This window comes from Rattus norvegicus, chromosome 15, assembly GCF_021556685.1.
Source record: "Rattus norvegicus strain SHRSP/BbbUtx chromosome 15, alternate assembly SHRSP_T2T, whole genome shotgun sequence".
Taxonomy (NCBI): Eukaryota; Metazoa; Chordata; class Mammalia; order Rodentia; family Muridae; genus Rattus; species Rattus norvegicus.
Window position 1 is genome coordinate 42,836,624 of NC_141548.1, and position 22,056 is coordinate 42,858,679.

At 43.3% G+C, this 22,056-nt stretch overlaps 1 protein-coding gene across 4 annotated transcripts in view; it reads left to right on the forward strand.

Moving 5' to 3' along the window:
- Ints9 (integrator complex subunit 9) overlaps positions 1–22,056 on the forward strand; it is an 83,735-nt gene that overhangs the window by 18,090 nt on the left and 43,589 nt on the right. Inside the window, 5 exon segments of one of the 4 annotated variants that reach the window (NM_001402259.1) lie at positions 6,523–6,650; positions 13,060–13,120; positions 15,602–15,664; positions 18,197–18,336; positions 20,708–20,794. In NM_001402259.1, the coding sequence (NP_001389188.1) occupies positions 6,523–6,650; positions 13,060–13,120; positions 15,602–15,664; positions 18,197–18,336; positions 20,708–20,794 (479 nt within the window). 4 annotated transcript variants of the gene reach the window in all.

Sequence of the window (22,056 nt, forward strand, 5' to 3'; positions counted from 1 at the left end):
GCTGAGGAATGATTTAGTTAAATCTCATTTGTCCAGTGAAAAATTTGAAGCCTGAAGCATTTTTGGCTTCTATTCAGGGCAATACCACCTTCGAGACAGAATAAGAACTGTTCTCTATATGCAAGTCACATGCTGTACTTGATGTTGTGATACACAGACCAGCAATAAAAACTGCTCATTTGTTTGTTTTTGTTTGTTTGTTTGTTTAAGCCAAAAATATTTCATCTTGGAAGAAAGTTTAAAAAGTTGAACGTGTCTTAATATCACCCAACAATACTTACCATGAAGAAGAGGCAGGCTCCTTCAGAAACCTGCATGTAGACATGTGCAGCACCATTCTTCATAATCATAGAAAGTTTGTAGATTATCTTACCACACTGCACTCAAGAACAAGCCACATATCCATCACTCTGAATGCATGAGCTGATTCGGTTCATCCATACAGTGAGGCCGATGAGCTATCTATGCTTGCACTAAGGGAGGAGTGAGCAGTACATGCAGACTTCCAGTTGCTGCCCTGCATTCCAGCCAGCAGTCTTTCTGAGGATCGCTGTTGATTGACATTTTATTTACTGACCAGTGTCATCTTCATTGAGTGCCTGTTCAAATCTTTGTTCTCCTTGTTGTGTTGTTTGTATCTTACTTAGGCTGATTGGGTCAGGGTACTGGTGAAGCCTAAACTGGCCTACAACACCACTGTAGCCCACCTTTTGAACTTGGGACCCTCTCACCTCAGTTTCTCTAGTGCTTAGATTACAGTTGCCACCATACCAAGCAACTTAGCATTTCCCTCCCCCGCCTTCTTTCTTTATTAACATGTATTAACTATACATGATGAGTTTCATCGTGACATTTCCATGCATGTTCTCTCAGTCATACTCACCCCTCTCCCTGTTTTGCCCCCTCCCACTTCTGCTGATCTCCTTCCTAACTTCCCAACCCAGCAGCTTTACCAATTCAGTGTAAGGCCATTTAGAGCATACCACTGCCTAGAAAGATTTAGATCTCTTGGGGATCCTTTTCTTCAAGTCTAGCAGGGAATGGATGCTGCCCTGGCTCAGCGTGCTGACTCTGGCACTTACTACCCTGGATCCAAGTTCTACCCTGCTGCTGCTGCTGCTGCTGGTTTTAACTCTTTAAATTTTTATTTATTTAATGTTTTGCTTATTTTTATTTTATTTGTTTTGCCTGCATGTATGTCTGTGTGAGAGTGTCAGGTCCCGGAATTACAGACAACTGTGAGCTGCCACGTGGGTGCTAGAAATTGAACCCGGATCCGCTGGAAGAGCAGTCAGTCTTCTCAACTTCTGAGCCATCTGTCCGGCACCTCTGCCCAGCCTCTTACTGCTTTGGGGTCATATGTACACTTCATGCCTGTGCTTCACTGCTTCCTCTATATAATAGGAAAGGATTTCCTAATCGCATGAAAGGAGTTAGGTGTAAATTATTTGCAGGTAGTGTGATACCTAACAAACACTAGGTCATAATGGCAGCATACCAAGCAAAACTATTTTCAGCACGACTAGGGGGAAAGAGACCACAGGATACTTTGTGCCTCATTCATTTGAGGAAAGGCTATAAAGTATACTGTATGGAAAGAAAAACAAAACTGTTCAGTTGTGAGGGACAGGGTAAGATAAAATGTCGCAGCATCCCTTCTGTAGATGTTCCAGAAAGAGAAGTACAAAGGATGAGATAGATACAACACCCCAAAGGAGAGCAGCTCACAGTTATCTTTTATTTTGAATCCAAATAGTCATGAAAAGTCTTGAATCTTTGTATTCTAAAATCATAAACCAATAAGACTACCTAGTCTCAAGAGATTCACAAACGTCTAAGGTACAAGTAAGTGCCACATATAAGCAGGTCCTCTCCACCGCCCACCTTAATGCTGCTGTAACTAGGACAGCTGAGAATGAATGTGACAGGTACTCCTTCCCTTCACTTAGTTCTTATAACTCTATTATAGATGAGGGAACTTAGTCTTCAGAAAAATCATGTTAATAACAAAATTGAGCAGGATTTGAGTTGAGGTAATCTACCTTACAAAACCCCAGCCTTACATAATTTTATGAAACAGCCTCAAAGCTAAAGCCACTCATCAAATAGTTGACTTTTCTTGCTTAGGACCATTTAATTGCCTTTAGATCGCTACTGACATTTTAGTGAAACTGTAGGATCTAGATGGTGTAGACTGTAATATACCAGCAGAACAGAGTTGTTAGCAGTTATGTAAATAGGCATGTACTTTATGGAAAGCATTTTGGCAGCAGATAAAGAGCCATAAAATGCTTGTACTCTTTGACCTAGTTAATACCACTTCTGAGAATGCATGAAAGCAGTCCAGTATGGAAGAAACTCCTACACCATGTGATCAGCACAGCCGTAGCCGTATTTATAACAAAATGCCTATGCACACTTAGGTGTTCAGTTAGAAGGGAAAGATTTGCTGGCTAGTAATGAGATATTTGCATAACCCATGAACATGAAATGTCATGTGACAGAGACAAGGAAAACAGTCATCCTGGGTTTTAAAAGCAGCACCCAAGTTTTATAATAAATTACACCTTTAAAAATTTTAATTTATGTGTTCTGGCTGCATGTATATCTGGGTATACAGTACATGCATACAATACCCTTATCTTTTACATAATGTGAAATGAAATGAAATAAATAGTTACTACTTTAATACTTCTCTTTCCTCCACCTTTGAAGATTTTTGTAACATAGTTGTATACTTTAAAAGTGAAATTCCATGCTGACTTGGGCTTTTGTGGTTTGGTCTTGTAACCCTTCCTATGGGTTAGCTGTGCTGTGATCAGAGAGTCCGTTAGAGACTTGTAGAGAGCATCTCTAGAGACTGACAATCCCTGAGTGATCTGGTGTATGCCTCCACTACTGGTTGGAGGAACCTTTGGCCAGGACTGTCTCTGTGCAGGTGACCCATGATGATCAATACATTCTGAGAGGCAGGAGCATCTCATCATATGCCACCTCTTCTGAAGCTGTAACATACAGTTTCCTTGTCCTTGGAAATTAGGCAAATGGGAAACAGGGCCAGTCACCTTTCTTAGGTACTCTGAACACTTTCGCACTCACATACAGCCCTTTGTCCTTTGATAACTGTAATAAATAATACCTTGCCTGGTGTAACCTTATTTGAAGGAAGCAGACACCACAGCAGTGAAAATAAGGAAATCAAGTGTGCCTTACGTGGTGCTTTGAATTCAGCTGGATCCCATGAGCTCATATGTTTGAATACTTGGCCCCCAGTCTCTGAAACTGGGAAGGATTAGAAGATATGTCCTTGTTGAAGGAGGTGTGGCACTGGGGGAGGCTTTTGAGATTTCAAAGCCTAAGCCATTCCCTGTTAGCTCTAGCTGACTTCTGGTTGTGTCCCAGGGTGTGAGCTCTCAACTACTGCTCCAGCGCCTTTCCTCCTGTTAACTGCCTTGCCTTGATGGCTTTGGGCTCTAATCCTCTGAAACTGTAAACTCTAAGTTGCCTTGGTCATGGTATTTTGTCAACACAGTCAGAAAGTAAGAAAGACACCTTGTAAGTAAAGCAAACTGACTAGGACAAGGACAAACTAGCTGCTCCAGGTTTTGGGCTCACTGTAACATTTGTTGGGGTGACATAAAACCGTTCTCCCCAGAATGGTGAGAGCATGAGCCATAAAACTTGTGCCAACTTCCTAGACCAACTGAGAAAAACAGACTATTGTTTCCACTAAAAGTTCTGTGTATCCAAAACTCAGGGTGGGTGTTTGAGATGGGGGAAACTATTATGTGAGCTTGCCTTTTAGCTCTCGTTATCTTGGGGCTAGGAAGTAATTGCTAATTGTAATAATGTCTGCTGTTATCAGTTTAGCCTTCAAGACTGTTGCTGGTTTAGTTTCTGACTTTGACTCATCTTTAACCTAATAGTTACAAGCCACAAGCTGCTCCTTGGGTCATTTGCAGCTAAGCAGTGACTAGGTTGAGGGATGCTGCTTACTAAAAGGTTAGCAGTAGAGCGTTTCCTCTGCCTCCCCTCCAGTTTTCTTCCTGACTTGTCCCCGAGGAAGCTTACTCAGCACTCAGCTTCTTGGTCTTTGGCGTTATTTTAAATATGTAAACAAGTGATCATTCCCTGTAACATCCTGTGAGGAAAAGTAGAATGCTCTGTATGTTACAAAGAGCACACAGAGCTGTACACACCTAAAAGGCTTATCCTATGTTACAGGTGGCTGTGGGGACCTGGGCATGGATGTGGCATCGCTCTGACTTGTCCTTGTGTTAGATGAGAAAGGACTAAGAGATGGCTTGCAGTTCAGTGGAAGCTTCTTCAAAATTACTTGAGTCAGTCAAGGAAAAGGTCCTTTACTCCTTCTTAAAGATGGCAAATGGATCTTGGGAAATAACTCAGCCCATAAAATATGTATCCTGCAAACGTAGGAACCTGCACTGGTACCCCAGCTGGCTGTGGTAACATTCATCTGTAAGGAGACAGGGGTGGGAGATGCCTGGCCAGATCACCTTGCTGACGAGCCAGCCTAGCCAAATCTATGAGCTTCAGTTTCAGTGAGAGACTGTCTCAGAAAAGTGAGGTGGAGAGCAACTGAGGAAAGCACCACAAACACAGGCACAGTGACAGAGTGCTTCCCGCATGGAGAAGTCTCAGTACATCAGGCATCCTTCTGTTTACATTGAGAAGGGCATGAGATTTCAGGTCAGGGCGTTGTCTTGTCAAAGCTTGGGAATGGGTTTTATTTGGGTGTTTTCATGGGTAAATGTCTTTAGATTTTGTTATCTACACTCTTCCCCACTGCTCTACTCATACTCCTTTCCCCCTTACTGGCTCCCTTCTTTTACCCCCAAATAGTCCCCAATTCCACTTTCATGTAACATATATTCCTCTGTCCTCTCCTGGCCCCTCAAGATCTCCAAGTCTGACTTATTTCATTTAGCATAACAATCTCCAAGTCTGGGGTTGGGGATTTAGCTCAGCGGTAGTGCGCTTGCCTAGCAAGCGCAAGGTCCTGGGTTCGGTCCTCGGCTCCGGAAAAAAAAAATGCAAAAGAAAAAAAAAGATCTAAAAAAAACAATCTCCAAATCTGTCCATTTTCCTGTTAATTCCATGATTTCTTTTTCCTTTACAGCTAAATAAAATTTCATGGCCCATTTGCACCACATTTCTTTATGCATTCATCTTTTATGGGGATTTACACTGGCTCTAGGTTTTTAGCTGCTGTGAATATGGCAGCAATACAACCAGGTGTCCTTTGGCCGCGTGCCCGGGAGTGGCAGTAGCTGACTCGTGTGGCAGTTAAGTTCTCTGGGTTTGAACTTTCCATATCACCTGTGCCAGTTTACATGCCCCTCCTCACACTCTTGCCAGCACTTGTTGTCATCTTTGTTTAGGCTTTTATTTTTTTAGGTTGGGTTGTAATAAGAAGCCTTTCTGGTCTCAGATTTGTGTTGCTTCTCATGCCTCTGCCTCCACATGGTGGGACTGCAGGCAGACACTACCATTCTCAGCTTGTTTCCTTAACAAAAGTCATTATGGATGGGGTGTGATAGAATCCAGAAGCATTTCAATTTGTTTTTCCTCAATAGCTGAGTGCATTGAACACTTTTTGAAATGTGTACTGGTCACTTGTATTTCTTTCAGAAGTCTCTGCCAAGTTTATTAGCCCATTGACCAGTTAAATTATTTGATGTTTAGTTTTGGAGTTCCATATATATTCTAGATATGAATTGTAGTCTGTAACAATTTTCTCTTCTAGAAAAGCCACTACTTAAAGATAGAGAAACTCAAGCATAATTTGAGGACTCAGTGAGTTTCATTGACTATCCCCAGCCGCAAACAGCACTTAGGTGCAGAGGGTAATAGAGATCTGAAAGCCCACGGGCACATGAGTCCATGCCTGAGTATGTGCTGTGAGCAACTGTGACCTACCCCAGACTCTTAGGATCTGAGGCTGTTGAGTATTTTACAGGTAGTTAGAACTTAACTAGATAAAAAGACGTTACACAGAAGGTTAGCTGAGTATGCACAATGCCTTTATGGGAGAGATGACATCACATAGGAAGTTAGCTGAACTCACACTCTGTTCTTATGGAAGAAGATGTCACATAGAAGATGGCTAGCTGACTTCACACATTGTCCTTATGGGGGAAGATGATATCACATAGAAGGCTAGCTGAGTCACACATTGTCCTTATGGGGGAAGATGATATCACATAGAAGGCTAGCTGAGTCACACATTGATGTCACATACAAAGCTACTTGAGCTCACACCCTATTCTTCAGGAAGAAGATGATGTCACATAGAAGGCTATCTGAGTCCACACACTGTCCTCCTTAGAGAAGATGACATCAGAAAGAAGGCTAACTGAGCTCATACACTGTTTTTATGGGAAAAGATGATGTCTCATGGAAGACTAGCTGAGTCACACACTGTTCTTAAAGGAGATGACTGCTTTTACTACGACACTTCCTAAGCTGTTTCTATAACTGGTTGTTTTTTGTTTTTCCCAGTACTGCCTGTCAGGGCACCCAACTTTACCATGCAATGTGCTCAAATTCAAATCCACCACTATTATGTTGGACTGCGGACTGGACATGACTTCTACCCTCAATTTCCTTCCTTTGCCTCTTGTTCAAAGGTATGTGCTGGCTGATGCATCCTGAGATAAAATGAGCTTTAGTTCCCTGAAAAATGGGACTCATTAGTATGAACATTACTGATACCGTGTATTGTCTCATATATTTGCTTTACCTCCTTAAAACTGTTCTATCAAAATAATTTCCTTTGGATGTGTTGGTAGAAAGTACTCTATTGATTTATTGATTGACTTCTATATTCCAACTTCTTCTGGGCCTCTGTAAAATGTTTCTGCAACTGCTTTTGTAACTGAGGTCATGTATATTTCATCTGTCTTCCTAGTACATGTAAGAGCTAATAAATGACTCACTGATGAGCCCCAGAATTGAATTTTAGGATCATTTAACTGCCCTTTCAGGGATCTGACAGAATAGAAGCTGGCATTTCTTTTCTGTGCATTGTTTTCATATTAATCAATTTGTGTGTCTCTCTGTGTGTACGCATGTACATATGCATGGATCTGTGTATGTCCCCAGTCCATGTCTTAAGTCACCCAGATTGCCTTGCTCCTATAATCAGCATTGTTAATACTAAACTAAGATTTTAAGAAACTGAGTTTTCATGTCGTTTCTACTTAGAAAGAGCAATTTGTAAGAAAAGTGACTTTTAGAATCAAATATGCTCACAGCAAAAAAAAAAAAAAACACATATAAGAAATGAGATGAAAAGGTAATATGAAACAAATCCAAGAGCTTAAAAGACCAGCAAACTGAGTACGCCATCTAATTCATCTCAGGCCTTCCCGAAGACAGCTCCAAGTGTAGTGATTGTTCACACAGCAGCCCAGGAACCCTCTAAGAAAATCATAGTCAAACGCTGATGGTTTTTTCTGAAATAAAATATGTAACAAAGGGGTATGGGGACAAGGTCACAGATAATTTCAGATTATGTTTTATACAAAGTTGATGGAATTCACTGATAACTATACTCAGCACTTTAAATACAGGTATTATCCAGGACGGGAGAAGATGCTTATTTACCTAGCTGGCAGATTACTTATTTAAACAGATGGAAACTGTTGTCTTTTTTCTCTATACAGAACAAAATATTCATTATTTCGGTGTTTATTAAAAATCTGTCCTATGTGGGACCAGGGTTACTGACATCACAAAACTGATTCCTTACCCTCAGGGAGGGTGAAGTCTGTCAGCAGAGACAGGCGTGCACAGCTGGCGACTGCCTGGACTGGAGATAAAAGCTCTGCTCTGTGGTGACTGCTGTTCTGTACATAGCAGGAAGGTTTCTATAGCTGCTGTCTAGGCTCCTGAACTTGACCCGCTTCACTCTGTCCTTCCTGCTCAATCTCTCTAGGTAACTCCTCTGTCACCAGCACTGATGAGGAAGGGAAGCCACAGCCATCCTCTCCTGCCCTTTTCTTAAACTTCAGAGGGAAGTGGTGCTACTGGGATGGCTGGCAGTTCCTACAGTTCTTTCTAAAAGTGTCACTTGGGGCAAGGAACACTCACTGGATAAAGCGCCTCCTGTTCGAGGGTGAGGCCTGGAGCTCATATCTCCTGCACCCACATAAAAGCCAGGCAGGCATGGCCTCTGCTCGTAATCTCTGTGCTGGGAGGCAGGGGCCAAGACTCTCTGGGGTAGGCTAGCTAGGCCAGAGCAGAATCTATGAGCACTGAGCCAGTAGGTGAAGTGGGGAGGGGGGTCAAAGAAAACAGCAAAGTGTCTTCTGCCACTCAAGCCAGAAGCGTTGGGGCACATCTGCTGAGAGTATGCTTACCCAGTGTCCCCTTACCCCATTTTATGTTTATAGCTCTTCCTGTTACATTACTTCATGTATGCATATTAACTTTCTTCTCTACTGAAGATGTTTTATAAGGATGGGAATTTTGTTTCCACTGCATCCTCAGCACTTAGACCAAATCTTGGCCTGTAATGCTCAGAAAATATTTGGCTTTGCAAATGAATCACTCTCCTCCTTGGAGCCCATGCTGCCTGACCTGTTCAGAGGCTTTTAATTACTAAAGTGTCATTGGTAAATTATTGTACCTCTGCTGTAGTGCAAATTTGGGGTGGGGTGTCTGTGCCTGTGGCATGCTCAGGGTTAAACTCAGGGCCTTGCACATACTAGCAAGCACTTCTTACTGAGCTGCATCTCCAGACCAGGTGGCACTCATGCTCATAATCCTCCTGCCTCAACCTCCCCACGGCTAGGATTACAGGTGTGCATCACCACACCTGGCTGACTTTCCTTCTTAAGTCTTTATCTGGATATCTGTATTTCTCTGTTTACCAAATGAGCTTTCATTATACGGTATTTATAATGGGGGGCGGGGGGAATTTGTGATATAGGATCCTGTATTGATCACATATTGTATTCAGTTGTCTGGTTTTGAGCCTCCTTCAATCTGGAAGAATTTCTCAATCTATCTGTTTTAATGACCTTGACATTTTTAGACATACAATTATTTTATATAGTCTTCTAGTGTGGGTATATTTGATGTTACTCATAAATGGGTTGGAATCATTATTCTCTTATCAGAAGACATGGGATTCCATCCTCCCCAGAGTCATCCTGTAGAATGCAAGCCTAAGCTTGTCTAACCTCTCAGTATTCTGTTTGTCTCACTGCTCATATGTCCCTCCAGCTCTTCACTCTCACTGGGCCCTGGCTTCCTCCTGGTTCCTGCTAGCATGGTGAATGCCTGCTGCCTTCCCTTAGCTCTCCACACCCAGACCCTCCACCACAGTTCCCCTGGACCTTGGTGCTCCGACTTCAGTGGGGTCATCTGCCTAGACTGGTCCTTGCTAGGTACCTTCTGTGCTACTACTGAGGTGCCTCATCCTCCAAGCAGCTTGTTCTCTGGCTGTTGTCTTACCTGCCTTATGGGAGGACAGGTGTGTTCCATCCACAGTCAGGGTGCCTGCCTGTGTGGGTGCTTAACATAAAGACTCTACCTAAGGGAGTTAACACCTTGGTCTTTACCACCTGGACCAACCGCTGAGGCTCCTCCCTGTTTTCTACACTTTGATTGGAGAGCTGCTAACAAATACTGAATAAAGCAGTGTTGTACCCATTTCATTGAATCTCCAAAGACCACCCAGGAGCTGATTCCAAAGCAATCACACTAGAGTCTTTCTTTATCCAAGCTCAAGCTTGGACCACACCTCTCTCTGATACAATAGGACTGAGGGTGAAGCTCCAGCCCAATTTCAAGCAAGCATTTATAGAGGGGAGCAAACAAGCACTGGGTTTCTAGCCTGGCACATATCTATGGGGCTTGGGGGAGCTATTATGGAATTTTGTTGCCCTTTAAAATAATTGGCTGATGCTGGGAGCCAAATCATAAGCTTAACTTGTGCTTTCCTCCTGACTGGTGGTTGTTAGAGAGTTACCTGGAAATTAGTGCTAGGTGCAAGTTTGTTGCGGGAGTAGCCTGGAAACTGACGCTAGGTGTCGGTTTGTTGGTTAACTCAAGTTCAGCCTTAGGCCATGTTCAAGATCTTACGATAGAGTCTGAACCCAAGATCTAGTCTCAGACATGATTGCATCTTGTCTTTGTTGTTGTTACTTCTGATTTAAAGATGTATACACTTTATACTAGAAATTGTAAAAAGTTTCTTTTTTTTTTTTGGTTCTTTTTTTTCGGAGCTGGGGACCGAACCCAGGGCCTTGCGCTTCCTAGGCAAGCACTCTACCACTGAGCTAAATCCCCAGCCCCAAAAGTTTCTTAATAAAAGAATTAATAGCAGCCTTTGTGTCAAAAGAAATGGCTCTAAAATAGTTAAATAAATGTCATGTGTTCTTCACTGGTCATCATTTTTCTAGTATTTTCTCCTGAATTACTGACATTTTCAGATTTCTAGTATATAGAGCGAAGTCCAATTGCTAGAAATAAATGGTTGATTTTTAATTCCTTTTAGTGTGTGTGTGGGATGTGTATGTGGCAGGGACATGCATACAGCACATGCATGGACAGGAGATATCTTTCTGAACTTGCTTCTCTCCTACGGTGGAATCTGCGAGTTGAACTCAAGTTTCAGGTTTGCCTGACAAGCACTTTTACTGCAAACCCCTCTTGCTGGCCCATAAATTTTGTTTTTGTTTTTGTTTTTGTTTTTTTTCATTCAGCCTTTATAATGTACAGGAAATTAGTCTTACCTTCTAGAAACCATTCATCTGGATAGAAAGTCACTTTATAACTGTTAGGAAAAGTAGCTTCATTTTCCATGATTGGAAACTTAAGCCATGGGTGACAAGTACCAAGCTTCTTAAACTGTAGATTGGGATCCTACATAATTGATTGTGAAGGTTGTAATATATTTGGCAACAGTAAAAGGTTCCTGAATGTCCAGTGACCAAAAATTAATTCAGAGTCAAATGGAATTCTCGCCTGCACTCACCTGTGCCGACTTGCGTGCCTGCACTGCAGTCAGGTCCGGGTACACAGCGTCATCCTCTGGGGTGCCTATGCACACTGCCTGCACCACCTCCACCCCAGACGGCTGCAGGTCATGAACTGCAGTTTTACTATACATAGAGGATTTTCCATTCCTATGAAAACATAATGGTTTAATTACAGAAAACGAAGACTTAATATTTTCCTGTCATACTTACATGCAAGCATGAGATTTATACATTAGTGAAGTTAGTAAATCTGTGTATCTTTGTATTGTCTTGTGTTAGAATGTTTGATTTTAAAAATTGCTATTTCTGGCCTGACTGTGGAGGCTCACGCCATTAGTCCCAGCACTTAAGAGGCAGAGACAGGCAGATCTCTGCATTCAAGGCCAGCCTGGTCTACAGAGAGAATTCTAGGAGCCAGGCTGTTACCCAGGGAAACAAGCAGGATGGCTCAAGCTGACGACCTGGGTTTCGGGGCCCACCTGGTAGAAAGGATGAGCGTGCAAGCACATGCACGCACAAACACACGCACAGTAAACACAATGAAAATTTTACATTGCTCTTTGAGTTGCTGGCTGGAGTTTCATAAACTGTTGGATGAATCCTAGCTCGGAGTGAGGATAGAATGCCCAACAATTTCTGAAATGGCCTCTTTCTGTCGTTTGTGAAATCATATTTTTATGTACAGTGTTATTCTCAACATTGGTGATTACAGTATCAAAATGTTGACCAACTCGGAAAAACAACTGTTGACGCTCTCCACTTCCTACAGAGTCAGATATCTAGTCAAGACTTATTTATGTGTGAAATCAAATAAGCATGGCCGTCTCATTAGCATGCAGATTTATTCTGATCTTTAGTAGGTGTTAAGATTATATGTATGCCAAGGGATTGTTTCTTTATGATTATCAGTAAATGTTTGGATTCTGTTCTTTAAAGATTTGTTTGCTTTATTGTGTGTGTTGTGTACGAATGTGTCTGTGTGTGCCTGCATGAGTTTGCATGTACTGTGTGTATGCAGGTATTCTCAGAAGTCAGAAGGGGACATTGAATAACCTGGAAATGTAGTTACAGGCAGTTTTGAGACACTGGTGCAGGTGCTGGGAACCAAACCTAGGTCCTTCAAGAGCAGGACTCACTTTTAACTTCTGAGCTATTTCTCCAGTCCTATATACTATATGTATGCCTGTATACATAGAATCACATACAAATTTAAGTTTCCTGGGCAAAGGGGACCACAGGTAGAAAGAGTTCCAGGTGACCTGGTGTGGCCGACTTGTCAGCACTGAGTCGAGAGTGTTCCTTTGCTTGGAATTCACAGCCCAGCACCTAACCTACGTGAGCTTTGTCAAAGTCTGTGAAGCTACCCATCCTGCCTCCATTCACGATGGCTGTGGAACACAAACAAGATACAGCAAGATAACTGGTGACTGGGAGCTCTAAATGCCCGCAGTATTTCATCTGCACTCTTTCCTTTCTTCATAAATGCTTTTAAATTTCTCAGATCTGTTCTAAACTGATATGCCACATAGCCATTGATTTGGCAATGCCAGGGATTGATTAACCTGGAGCCAGGCATGGGACAGACAGACAAGCGTTCTATCTGTCACCCAGCCATTCTATTCCCAGCCCTGGGTGTTTTTGAGATAGTATCTGACTGCCCAGCCTAGGCTGACCTCTGAGCCTAGGCTGACCTCTGAGCCTAGGCTGACCTCTGAGCCTAGGCTGACCTCTGTCACAGGAACACACCATAATACCCAGCTGTTTCACTTTCTTCTACTGTGTAGTCTAAGCTGGCCTCAAACATGATATCCTCTTGCTTCAGCTTCACAGTTGCTGGGATTGTAGGCTGGGACCACCATAGCCAGCTTTAAGATGGAGTCTCAAACTTAATACAACTGTTTAGTTCTCCTCTTTCAGTTAATTTGGGTAAAAACCACTGCCAGTAACTCTTAACTGTTTCTAACTGTATGGTGTGTATATAAAGTCATCATGAATTCACTCACTGAAGATTATAATGTATTCAGGATAATTCATTTTTGTTTTGCAGCCCCAGGCTATCTAATCTTCCTGGATGGTCTCTGAAAGATGGAAATGCTTTTTTGGACAAGGTAATGTCTAAAACAAAAACTGCAGCCTGCTTGTACACGGTGGGAAGCTGTCCTGTCAGAGCCATGCTAATGACTCAAGGCTGAGTGTGTTTTCATGTGTGTTCTCCCACAAACCCCAGATTCACATCAGGGTCTTTAATACTTGGCAATTCTGTCTTTAGAGACTGTCTGTGCTTGGCCTCAGGTCACATTTGTGTCTGTGACAATCTTAAATACTTTGTAAATAATTTATCACCAGAAAAAGAAAGCTATCTACAGTTGTAGTTAGGGTCACAAAGGCGGTGCTTATTAGACTTTGGTCAGCTTATTAAATGAGATCCCAATGCCTAAAAAAAAAATTAAAACTGATATAGGCACACTTCTCCATGTCCCTCCATGGTCCTTTAAATCATCCAGTCTCACCTAAGCTTCGGAATTGAAATGCTGAGTGACTTTAAACATCTCTCACATGATGCATCTGAGTGAGAGTTACCACTTACAATGGACTGCTGTACAAGCGTGGCTTCTTTTCAGAATTAATTCCCGTAGCTGCACCCCAAACTCAGGTGCAAGCCCGGTGCATAATCTGAAACTAGATTGCCCTCATAGCTGACTATAACGTTATGTGACTATCAGGAACCTATGTACCTGATTTCAGCCCAGGTCTCCTGCTGCTGGCTCTAAATCATTATCCCTGAGAGGCTCAAAAGCATTGCCTTACCATTGCCTCGTGGGTGAGTGAAGTGACTTGCATGTGTATGTGGGAGTGTTTCATTAAAGGGGAGTGGTGAGTGACAGACAGTGACATTGTAAGTGCTCAGAATGGCAAATGTGCCTCCTGCAGACCTCAGAGACTTTATCATCCTAGGATAAGCACCCGAGTATAGCACTGTGAAGAGGAAGATCACAGCGCCCTCTTAAGGTCATGCCAAGGTTTGAAGCTGCCCACGGCGGCTCACTTTTAGCCTCATCTTGAAAGAGCTGGGGAATTGTCTCCCTTTAAGAATAATTGCTCATTTGTTTTTAGCTAATGGGTCCATAGAATTAAGAATTATTGCTCTCACCCCCACCTCTCTCTCTCAGCTCATCCTATCAGTAGTTAAACAGTATCCAGGTGACATGTTGCTCATAAGAACAGCCTTCAAGGGGAAGAAGCCTTAAGGACCCCAATAAATTCCTGAGGCTAGTAATGTAGTTGACACCCTGTTTTCAAATAAAGGCAGAGTAATTCGGATTATGGTAAATTTAGATACATGTGTGTGATTATGTAGAAATATTTGTTGGGTGACTTGTAAAAACTTGGTAGAACTGAAGTTGTATATTTCCCTTTCTGAAAAAGGCAAAGGACACTGTCAAGTCCCACCCGGTTTGGCTATAAAGTTATAGGCCTCTGCCTGTGGTGATCCAAAAACTCTGCCGTGTGTTTGTAAATGTCAGTGGCTTTCTGGGGCCATCGCAGCCTACCTGTTAGAGGTCCACCTGGGTCCCCAGCCTTTCCAGTTCAGTGTGCTCTAACATAATTGGAGTACTCTTATATGTGTGACTTTGTCTAGGAGTTTTTCTTGGTGCTGCTTCTCCATGGGAACTGGCAAATTGAGGTTCTAGACCTCTTCTCAGTGGACTCAGGACTCTCTGATATGCTTCTGAGTTGCCATGGAAGTAAGTGCAACTGCTCTAATGCAGCGTGGCTCCATAGCATGGCCATCTTTAGACACCTTGCCTTCTGTTTACCGCCCCACCCCCAGTTCAGGGAAGAACCACCAGGAAAACAGCACCCTGTGTGAGCTCCTGCTCTCAGCCTCCTTTCTCATAGCCAGTCCTTGGGAGAGTCCAGACCGAGATGTTTATATAGACATGGGCACTGGCAGAGGCAGGGAGGTATATATCCTGTTTTAATCCATAAGCCTTCCTTTTTCATGTGAATAAATATGGTTGGCGTATAACCCCAAGTGAGTGTGTGTTCTGTGGAGCAGACCCTACATGCACTGTGGTGGCAGCACTTGGATCCTGCTCCCCACTCCTCTCCTCCCTCCTCACGAGGCCTCTTCCCTTCAGTTCTTAATCGCATGGAAGAAAGGCTCCTAAGTGATTTTCCCAGGCCTGGACTCCTCACTTGATGCCATAGTAGAGTCACCAGAAGTTCTTGTCATAAACACAGGCTCCATGGCCTCCTCTCCAGCTTCTGATCCCTTAGATATTAGTCAGGACCCAGGGAGCTTTGACTTGACAACTAATTCTTAAGAAGCACTGAATCTCAAATTATAGCAGCATGTGTTATTCCTGACTCTTAAAGATGCCTCGGGGAATGTGTGTTCAAACCCCAGATCTGCCGCAAGGCAGTGTTTTCACCCTCAGTCAGGCACCTAGCCAACCTGAACCTAAATAGGGAACAATTTGTCTAAAAATAACCTCCCACCCTCTAGGTTAGGTGTGGAGATTAAGTTTCCCTGATACTGTATCTATTAACTATCTCTTAGTACTTTTCCTTTCCATCTCTTTTAGGAGCTAAAAGAGTGCTCAGGTCATGTATTTGTGGATTCTGTGCCTGAATTCTGCTTACCAGAGGTAAGATGAAAGTGATTCTTATTGAAAGTCAACATCCTGGTAATCATCACTGGAAGGCACGGAATAAAGCACCATGACCCACGCCCTCACTCACCACAGCCTTCTTGTCACTGCAGCTGTCATGTCGGAATGGGCAGCTCCCCATTGATTTCAGTGTATCAGGGATGACACGGACTCTTGCACCCTTCACTTCATGGGCAAGAATGTGGAACGTGTGGACCAGTGCTCCAAGGACCTTGTGACTTGTTCCAGAGTACGGAACTTGCCAATAAGAAACCTACATTTCCCAGCTCACCTTTGGTGTAGGTTCTAAAGCCATTAGCTGTATTTTCAATCTAGATTATATGTCTTAAGTCACTGTTTAAAGTAGAGCCACACTGTTGTTAAGACTTGGAAAAAACAGGAGGCACCAGCTCTAGTCAGTGAGCCCAACAGACCAAACGTAAACCCATGACACTACTGTTTCCCTCAATTCTACAGCGTGTGTTGTGGATGGTCCAGTACAGTTAGTGTGCAAACCTGTTCATAGTGTGTAGAACCAAATGCTTGTACAGAACACTTTCAAAGGTAAAAACACTTTCATTTCTTTTTTTCTTCTTTTTTTCGGAGCTGGGGACCGAACCCAGGGCGTTGCGCTTGCTAGGCAAGCGCTCTACCACTGAGCTAAATCCCCAACCCCACACTTTCATTTTTATTCCACTAAAAGTATGTAAGTAAATTTGTGAATATCCATGTATTAATGGAATTTAAATATTAATTTTTTTTGGAGAAATATTTTTGTCATCACGCATCTTTGGTTGAAATAAGTTTGTTTTTTTTTTTCTTCTGACTGTCCTCAGCAGATGTTCCTGTGATTCTGGGCTCTGTGGGCTGATTGTTGTATTTTAAAGAGAATATTTAGGCTGCCTCTCATGCCCTTACATGTGAGCTTCAATGTTGCTTTCACTGTCATTGCATTTGTCCCTTTGCCACTCTTGTCTGAATTTCCTTCTTTAAAAGTTCCAGAGGCAGCAGAGAGTAGAATCACCTCTCCATCGTGAGAGCATTGTCTTGCAAGCACAGGGCAAACAAAATGTGGTGTTAAGGCTAATAGATGTGTGGGATATTGACATTAGGTTTTCTCTTTCCATTTGGTATATGATACTGGGGAAACATGAAGAACCATCTACTCTCCCCAGAGAAAGAACCAATAATAAACCAAAGAAAGAATGCCACCACAGTCCAACTTGGTAAACCAATGAGTCCTACTGGTCTTATTTGAAGGAACATGAGTGAGGGGTCACATACAGGACAGAAGTGGCTCAATGACACATTACCAAATTCCCACCACAGCATAGATGGTGGCTCACCAATGATAGAAACCTGGAGTGTACTGTACAGCTTGCAGGTAGCTGGACAAGTCCAGGAGTGTCTCTTTGAGAAAACTCAGTTTGCCTGAGCCTCTTTCAGGCAACTCTGCTAGTCTGAAAGTGTCCTCAGCAGTGTTCTTCCTGTTTATAAGCTTGGGGAAGGAGGAGCCTAGTGAATCAGGTCAGTTTCAGGGACTTCCTGAAGCCTTGTATTGTTTGCTTCCTGAATTTTAATGAACTCCCCTGCAGAATGGAATGTTTCCCCTCCTTGACACTTCTTTGCATCTCATCTGAGATGGAATATTTTGTCTAAGGAAATTACCTGCACAGCAGCATAGATGCCATTGTCCCAGCAATGAGGCACTTATGTCCTTGACTCACATGTTGATGATACTGGCAGGCTTATTAAATTATTTGTATGCTAAGTCACTCAACCAGAAAATACCCACACCCCAGGTAGATATCCACACTGCTTATTGTTTGCTTATGTCATCAATATCTTTGTTACTTCTGAGCAGGGCTAACAGCTCCACCACCCACTCTACAGCTATGTTCATCCTCAGTATATCACATGGTTAGGGGTTAACTCCTCTGTGAGGGAGAGTTGCTGGCTGTGAGCTGCAGTTTCTAGGCTCGCTATCCACATAGTATATGCTTGAGTCCACCCCACACCAACCCCCCACTAGTATGCCAAGGCTTGTTAGGTGGGAAGGCAGAGAAGTTGCAGGGGAAGAGTGCAGGGTGCTATCACAAGAAGGATGCATAAAAAGCCCCCTTGGAGTTCTAAGAGTTAGTGCAATTCTATTTCTCATTTCCTCCCTCAGGAATACATTGAAAAAAGCCAGACATTGAAAAAAGTCAAAAACTTGAAACAAAAAAAGAAAAAGAAACAAATTAAGTTGTCTCTCTATTTGACTTTTGAAGAGCAGGTTGCTAAATGTATAAGATCAGAGTGATACCAGTGAGCCAGCCCCATTCTCGCAGCTAAGCCATTTTGCCTGGCTATCGGCTGTCAGTATTAGGACACATCCACAGTGAGAGAAGGGCGGTGTTGCGGGAAAGGCCTCATTATTCTGAAGAAGCGAAACTACTACTCTACATTCTGACAGCATCATTTGTCAGTCCCGTCCTGCTGATCTATGTGCCCTGGCACAGACGCATATCACCCTCCCTTTCTCTTCAGACTGAGCTAATAGACCTGTCTACAGTCGATGTGATCCTCATCTCTAACTATCACTGCATGATGGCGCTGCCCTACATCACCGAGCACACAGGATTCACGGGCACAGTGTATGCCACAGAGCCCACCATGCAGATCGGCAGGTGAGAGGTGTGACTGCCAAGCTCCTTCAGTGGCCACTGTTGGGTGTGGTACCAGAAATGTATAATTTATTTCCCAGGAACAGAGATGAGTATGCTGCTCTGTAGACACAGGCGTGCTCACTGGAGTTGCCTAGAGATGTGTCCCCGTCTTTGTTTCAGCATAGCTAAAGGGAGTGTTCATAGGCAAGTCCTCCGTAGATGGTGCGAGTGGGTCAGAGGCTTAGGAAGATGCCACAAAGATCCAAAGCAGAAATCTTCAGAGCAGTTTGCTTATTTAAATGAAGAAGAAAAAGAAGAAACTTTATTAATTTTCTTTGAAATATCCCCTCTTTTCATGATTTACTGAGGGCTGTAAATGAAGACTTGTAGAAAACAAGGGAAGAAGCAGTTAAGTTGTCTTTCGCGGTGACAGAATGAAATATCACACACTTAAGGATTTAAGAGTAAACGGTCTTGGGCCTGGAGAGATGGCTTGGTAGTTAGAATGCTTGCTGTTTTTGCAGAGGACCCAGTTTTGGTTCCAAGCACCCATGTCAGGCAACTTTCAGCACCTAGAGCTCCTGTTCCCTGGGATCTCACTCCTGGCTCCACAGCCACATGCTTACATGCATGCATGCACATGGAGGTGTGCACACACATACACACATAAGAAATACGTAGGTTTTAGATCATTCATTTTATGTCTGTTTTGCCTACATAAAAGTCTGTGCACCATTCCTGAGCTTGATGCCTGTGTTTCTCAGAGGAGGGTCTTAGATCCCCAGAACTAGAGTTATAGATAGTTGTGACCCACCATGTGGGTGCTGGGAACTGAACCCAGGTCCTCTACAAAAACAGCAAGTGCTCTAAACGACTGGGTCTTCTCTCCATCCACAAAAATAAATAAATATTTAAAAAATAAATCTTATAAAACAAGAATTACAATCTTCAGTCAACCAAGAAGGTTATACTTTATTCTCTACCACAACTAAGCTTTTGCAGTGTAGATGGCTGCTGTACATTACCATAGAATCAGTTACTGAGAGAAAAGAGGAAAAAGAAACCCTGTAAATTATTACTGGGGAACAACCCATACATAATGTACAGCTTTGAAATAACCAGTATAAGGTACAGCTTTCAGGATCCAGTGTACAGGGTCGATTGTACTATGAACTGTTAGGTTGTACTGTAGTGTCTTACAGATGCCCAACAAGATGAGCTTGTGACTAGAAATGAAGCAGAGCCTTTAGTGTGCATGACCTGCAGCTTATACAAAGTCAGTCAGGGGCTCCGGGGACCAGAAACTGCCATTATAGGAAAACAAGACAGCAGTGTAGTTGAGCAGAAGCGTTGCAAGCGTTATGGCGTAGTCTGAGAAGGATGGCATTTAAGGGTCATGAGCCTGGGCCTCAAAACTTGGGCTACTGGGGCCAGCACTGCTGCCTCAGAGAGATGGTCGTTAGGGAAACAGTGAAGTGCACTCATTTGGGTTTCTGTCGCCGATAACTTTGTATATTGCTGTTGTCTCTTATTGGTACAGAGAGGATATTACCCTGTCTTGATTATCAGCACTAGCATGAACTGGATTCAATATTGAACATGTATCTCTAGTTGGGTAGGAAGGAAGGTGGATATGTGGACCTTTTTGGAGGACAGTCTCATTCTGCAACCCAGGCTAGCTGAGATCTCACTATGTAGCCTAGGCTAGTCTAGAACTCATGGCAGTCTCCCTGCCTCAGCCTCTGGTTAGATTACAGAGACGAGCTGCCAGGTCCAGCTCTATTTCCAGCTGTCTGATTATCCTCTAGTTTTCAGGGTGCTATCAATGTCTGTGTAGCCGCAAGTCAGCTGAGTGCAGCACTCCTTGGACTCCCTTGGCTATGTTCAGGTATTCCATGCAGAATGGCAGAAGTCTGTCTCACTGTAGATCTTTTGGGCAGATTTTAAACTAGTTCTCAACGTCTCCCTCTAAACCAGGGGTTCTCCACCTTCCTAATCTGCAATCCTTTAATACAGCTCTTCACATTGTGGTGACCCACAACCCTAAAATTATTTTTGTTGCTACTTAACTATAATTTTGCTACTGTTATGTATTGTAATATGAATATCTGATATGTGGGACATCTGATATATGACCCCTGTGGTGGGGTCATTCAACACTCCTTCCCCCCCCAAAAAAAAAACAAAAACAAAAACAAAACAGATCGAGACCCACAGGTTAAGAACCTGACTGGAGGATTTTTGATTCCCAAAGTATGTGTCAGCTTTTTACATCAGTTTAAAACATCTATCTCTGGGACACGGTAGTGAAAAGTGGGCAAATCTCCCTCTCCTGGCATAGTGTTAGCAGCAAATTGTTCTTCAATATTCTTTATGCTTTGTTTAAACTCAGGCTTCTCATGGAAGAGCTGGTGAATTTCATCGAAAGAGTGCCTAAGGCCCAGTCTGCCTCCTTGTGGAAGAATAAGGAAATACAGCGGTGAGAACAGCCCTCTCCTTGTTGGCACAGAGCTTCTCAGTCTCCTTTGTACTCCAGCACAGACCTTGTTAGAGCGGGAGGTGAATGGGCTTCATTTACTTCACACATACAGGCTGTGGGAGCGTTAGGAACACATGGCTCCCTGGAGGTTCTGGGTCTAATGGTCCAGATCACTCAGGTCTTGCCAGGACTGTCTTAAGAATCTTCACCACTCAGCAGGTAAAGAACTAGGGATGCAAGAGGGCTCTGTGGGCAAAGGGGCTCCAAGACTGCAGATCCTCAAGACCCACATGATAGCAAAGACCCACACCTCACAGGTTGGCCTCTGACTTCTATACATGTGCCTTGTCCCGAGTGCATCCATCACATACACATACATGCACACAATAAATAAATAATTGTTTAAATAAGAAAACAATGTTGCTGCTTAAGGAAGCTGAGGAGGACATTTCTTAGATGATGTGAATCAGCTATAAGAAAGGATTTTCTTGCATAAAGACTGGGAGCTGGAGAGATAATTGGATGAATAAAGCATTTTCTCCACATTCATAAGAATCAGAGTTCTGATCCCCAAAACCCACATAAGAGTGAGCAGGCAATCCCAGAAACACAGAAAGGTAGAAACAGGGGCTCCCCAGAGCTAGCTGGCTAGACTTGGTAGAAATGGTGAGCTCTGGGTTCAGCAAGACGCCCTGCCTCAGTCACTAAAGAGAGCCATTGAAGGAGAAACCTGGCATCAGATTTGAGTCTCCACACGTATGCACACAAGCCCTCATATGCATGTGCACATTGTATGTCTACATACATGAAAACACATGTATGTACACACACCATACCCACTCACAATCATGCACACATACACACACACACAACAGTTGTGTTGAAGAGGCATCTGGTTTCATGTCATGGGATGGTGAGAAATTCAGTGTTGATGGGTGGGTAGGGAGGTGAAGCAGGGAGGGGCAGGTTGGAATAAGGTTATATAGTCTCCTACATGTGAGGTTGAGGCTTGCACCATTGAGTATGTGCAGGTAGAGGCCTGTAAGGAGAACAACATGACCACATTTGGTTTTGAAGAAGGGAACTCTGGAAGCAGCATGGGAGTGGTGAGCCCTGCAGGGATAGAGACCGGGAGACCAGCAGGGGGTCATTTCAGAAACAAAGGTCTAAACTAGGGTGGAAGCAGTGAGCATGAAGAAGACTGCAGCTCCAGAGAAGCTTCTGAGTTGGGATTTAAAGGGATTGGTAAGTATTAAGGGAGC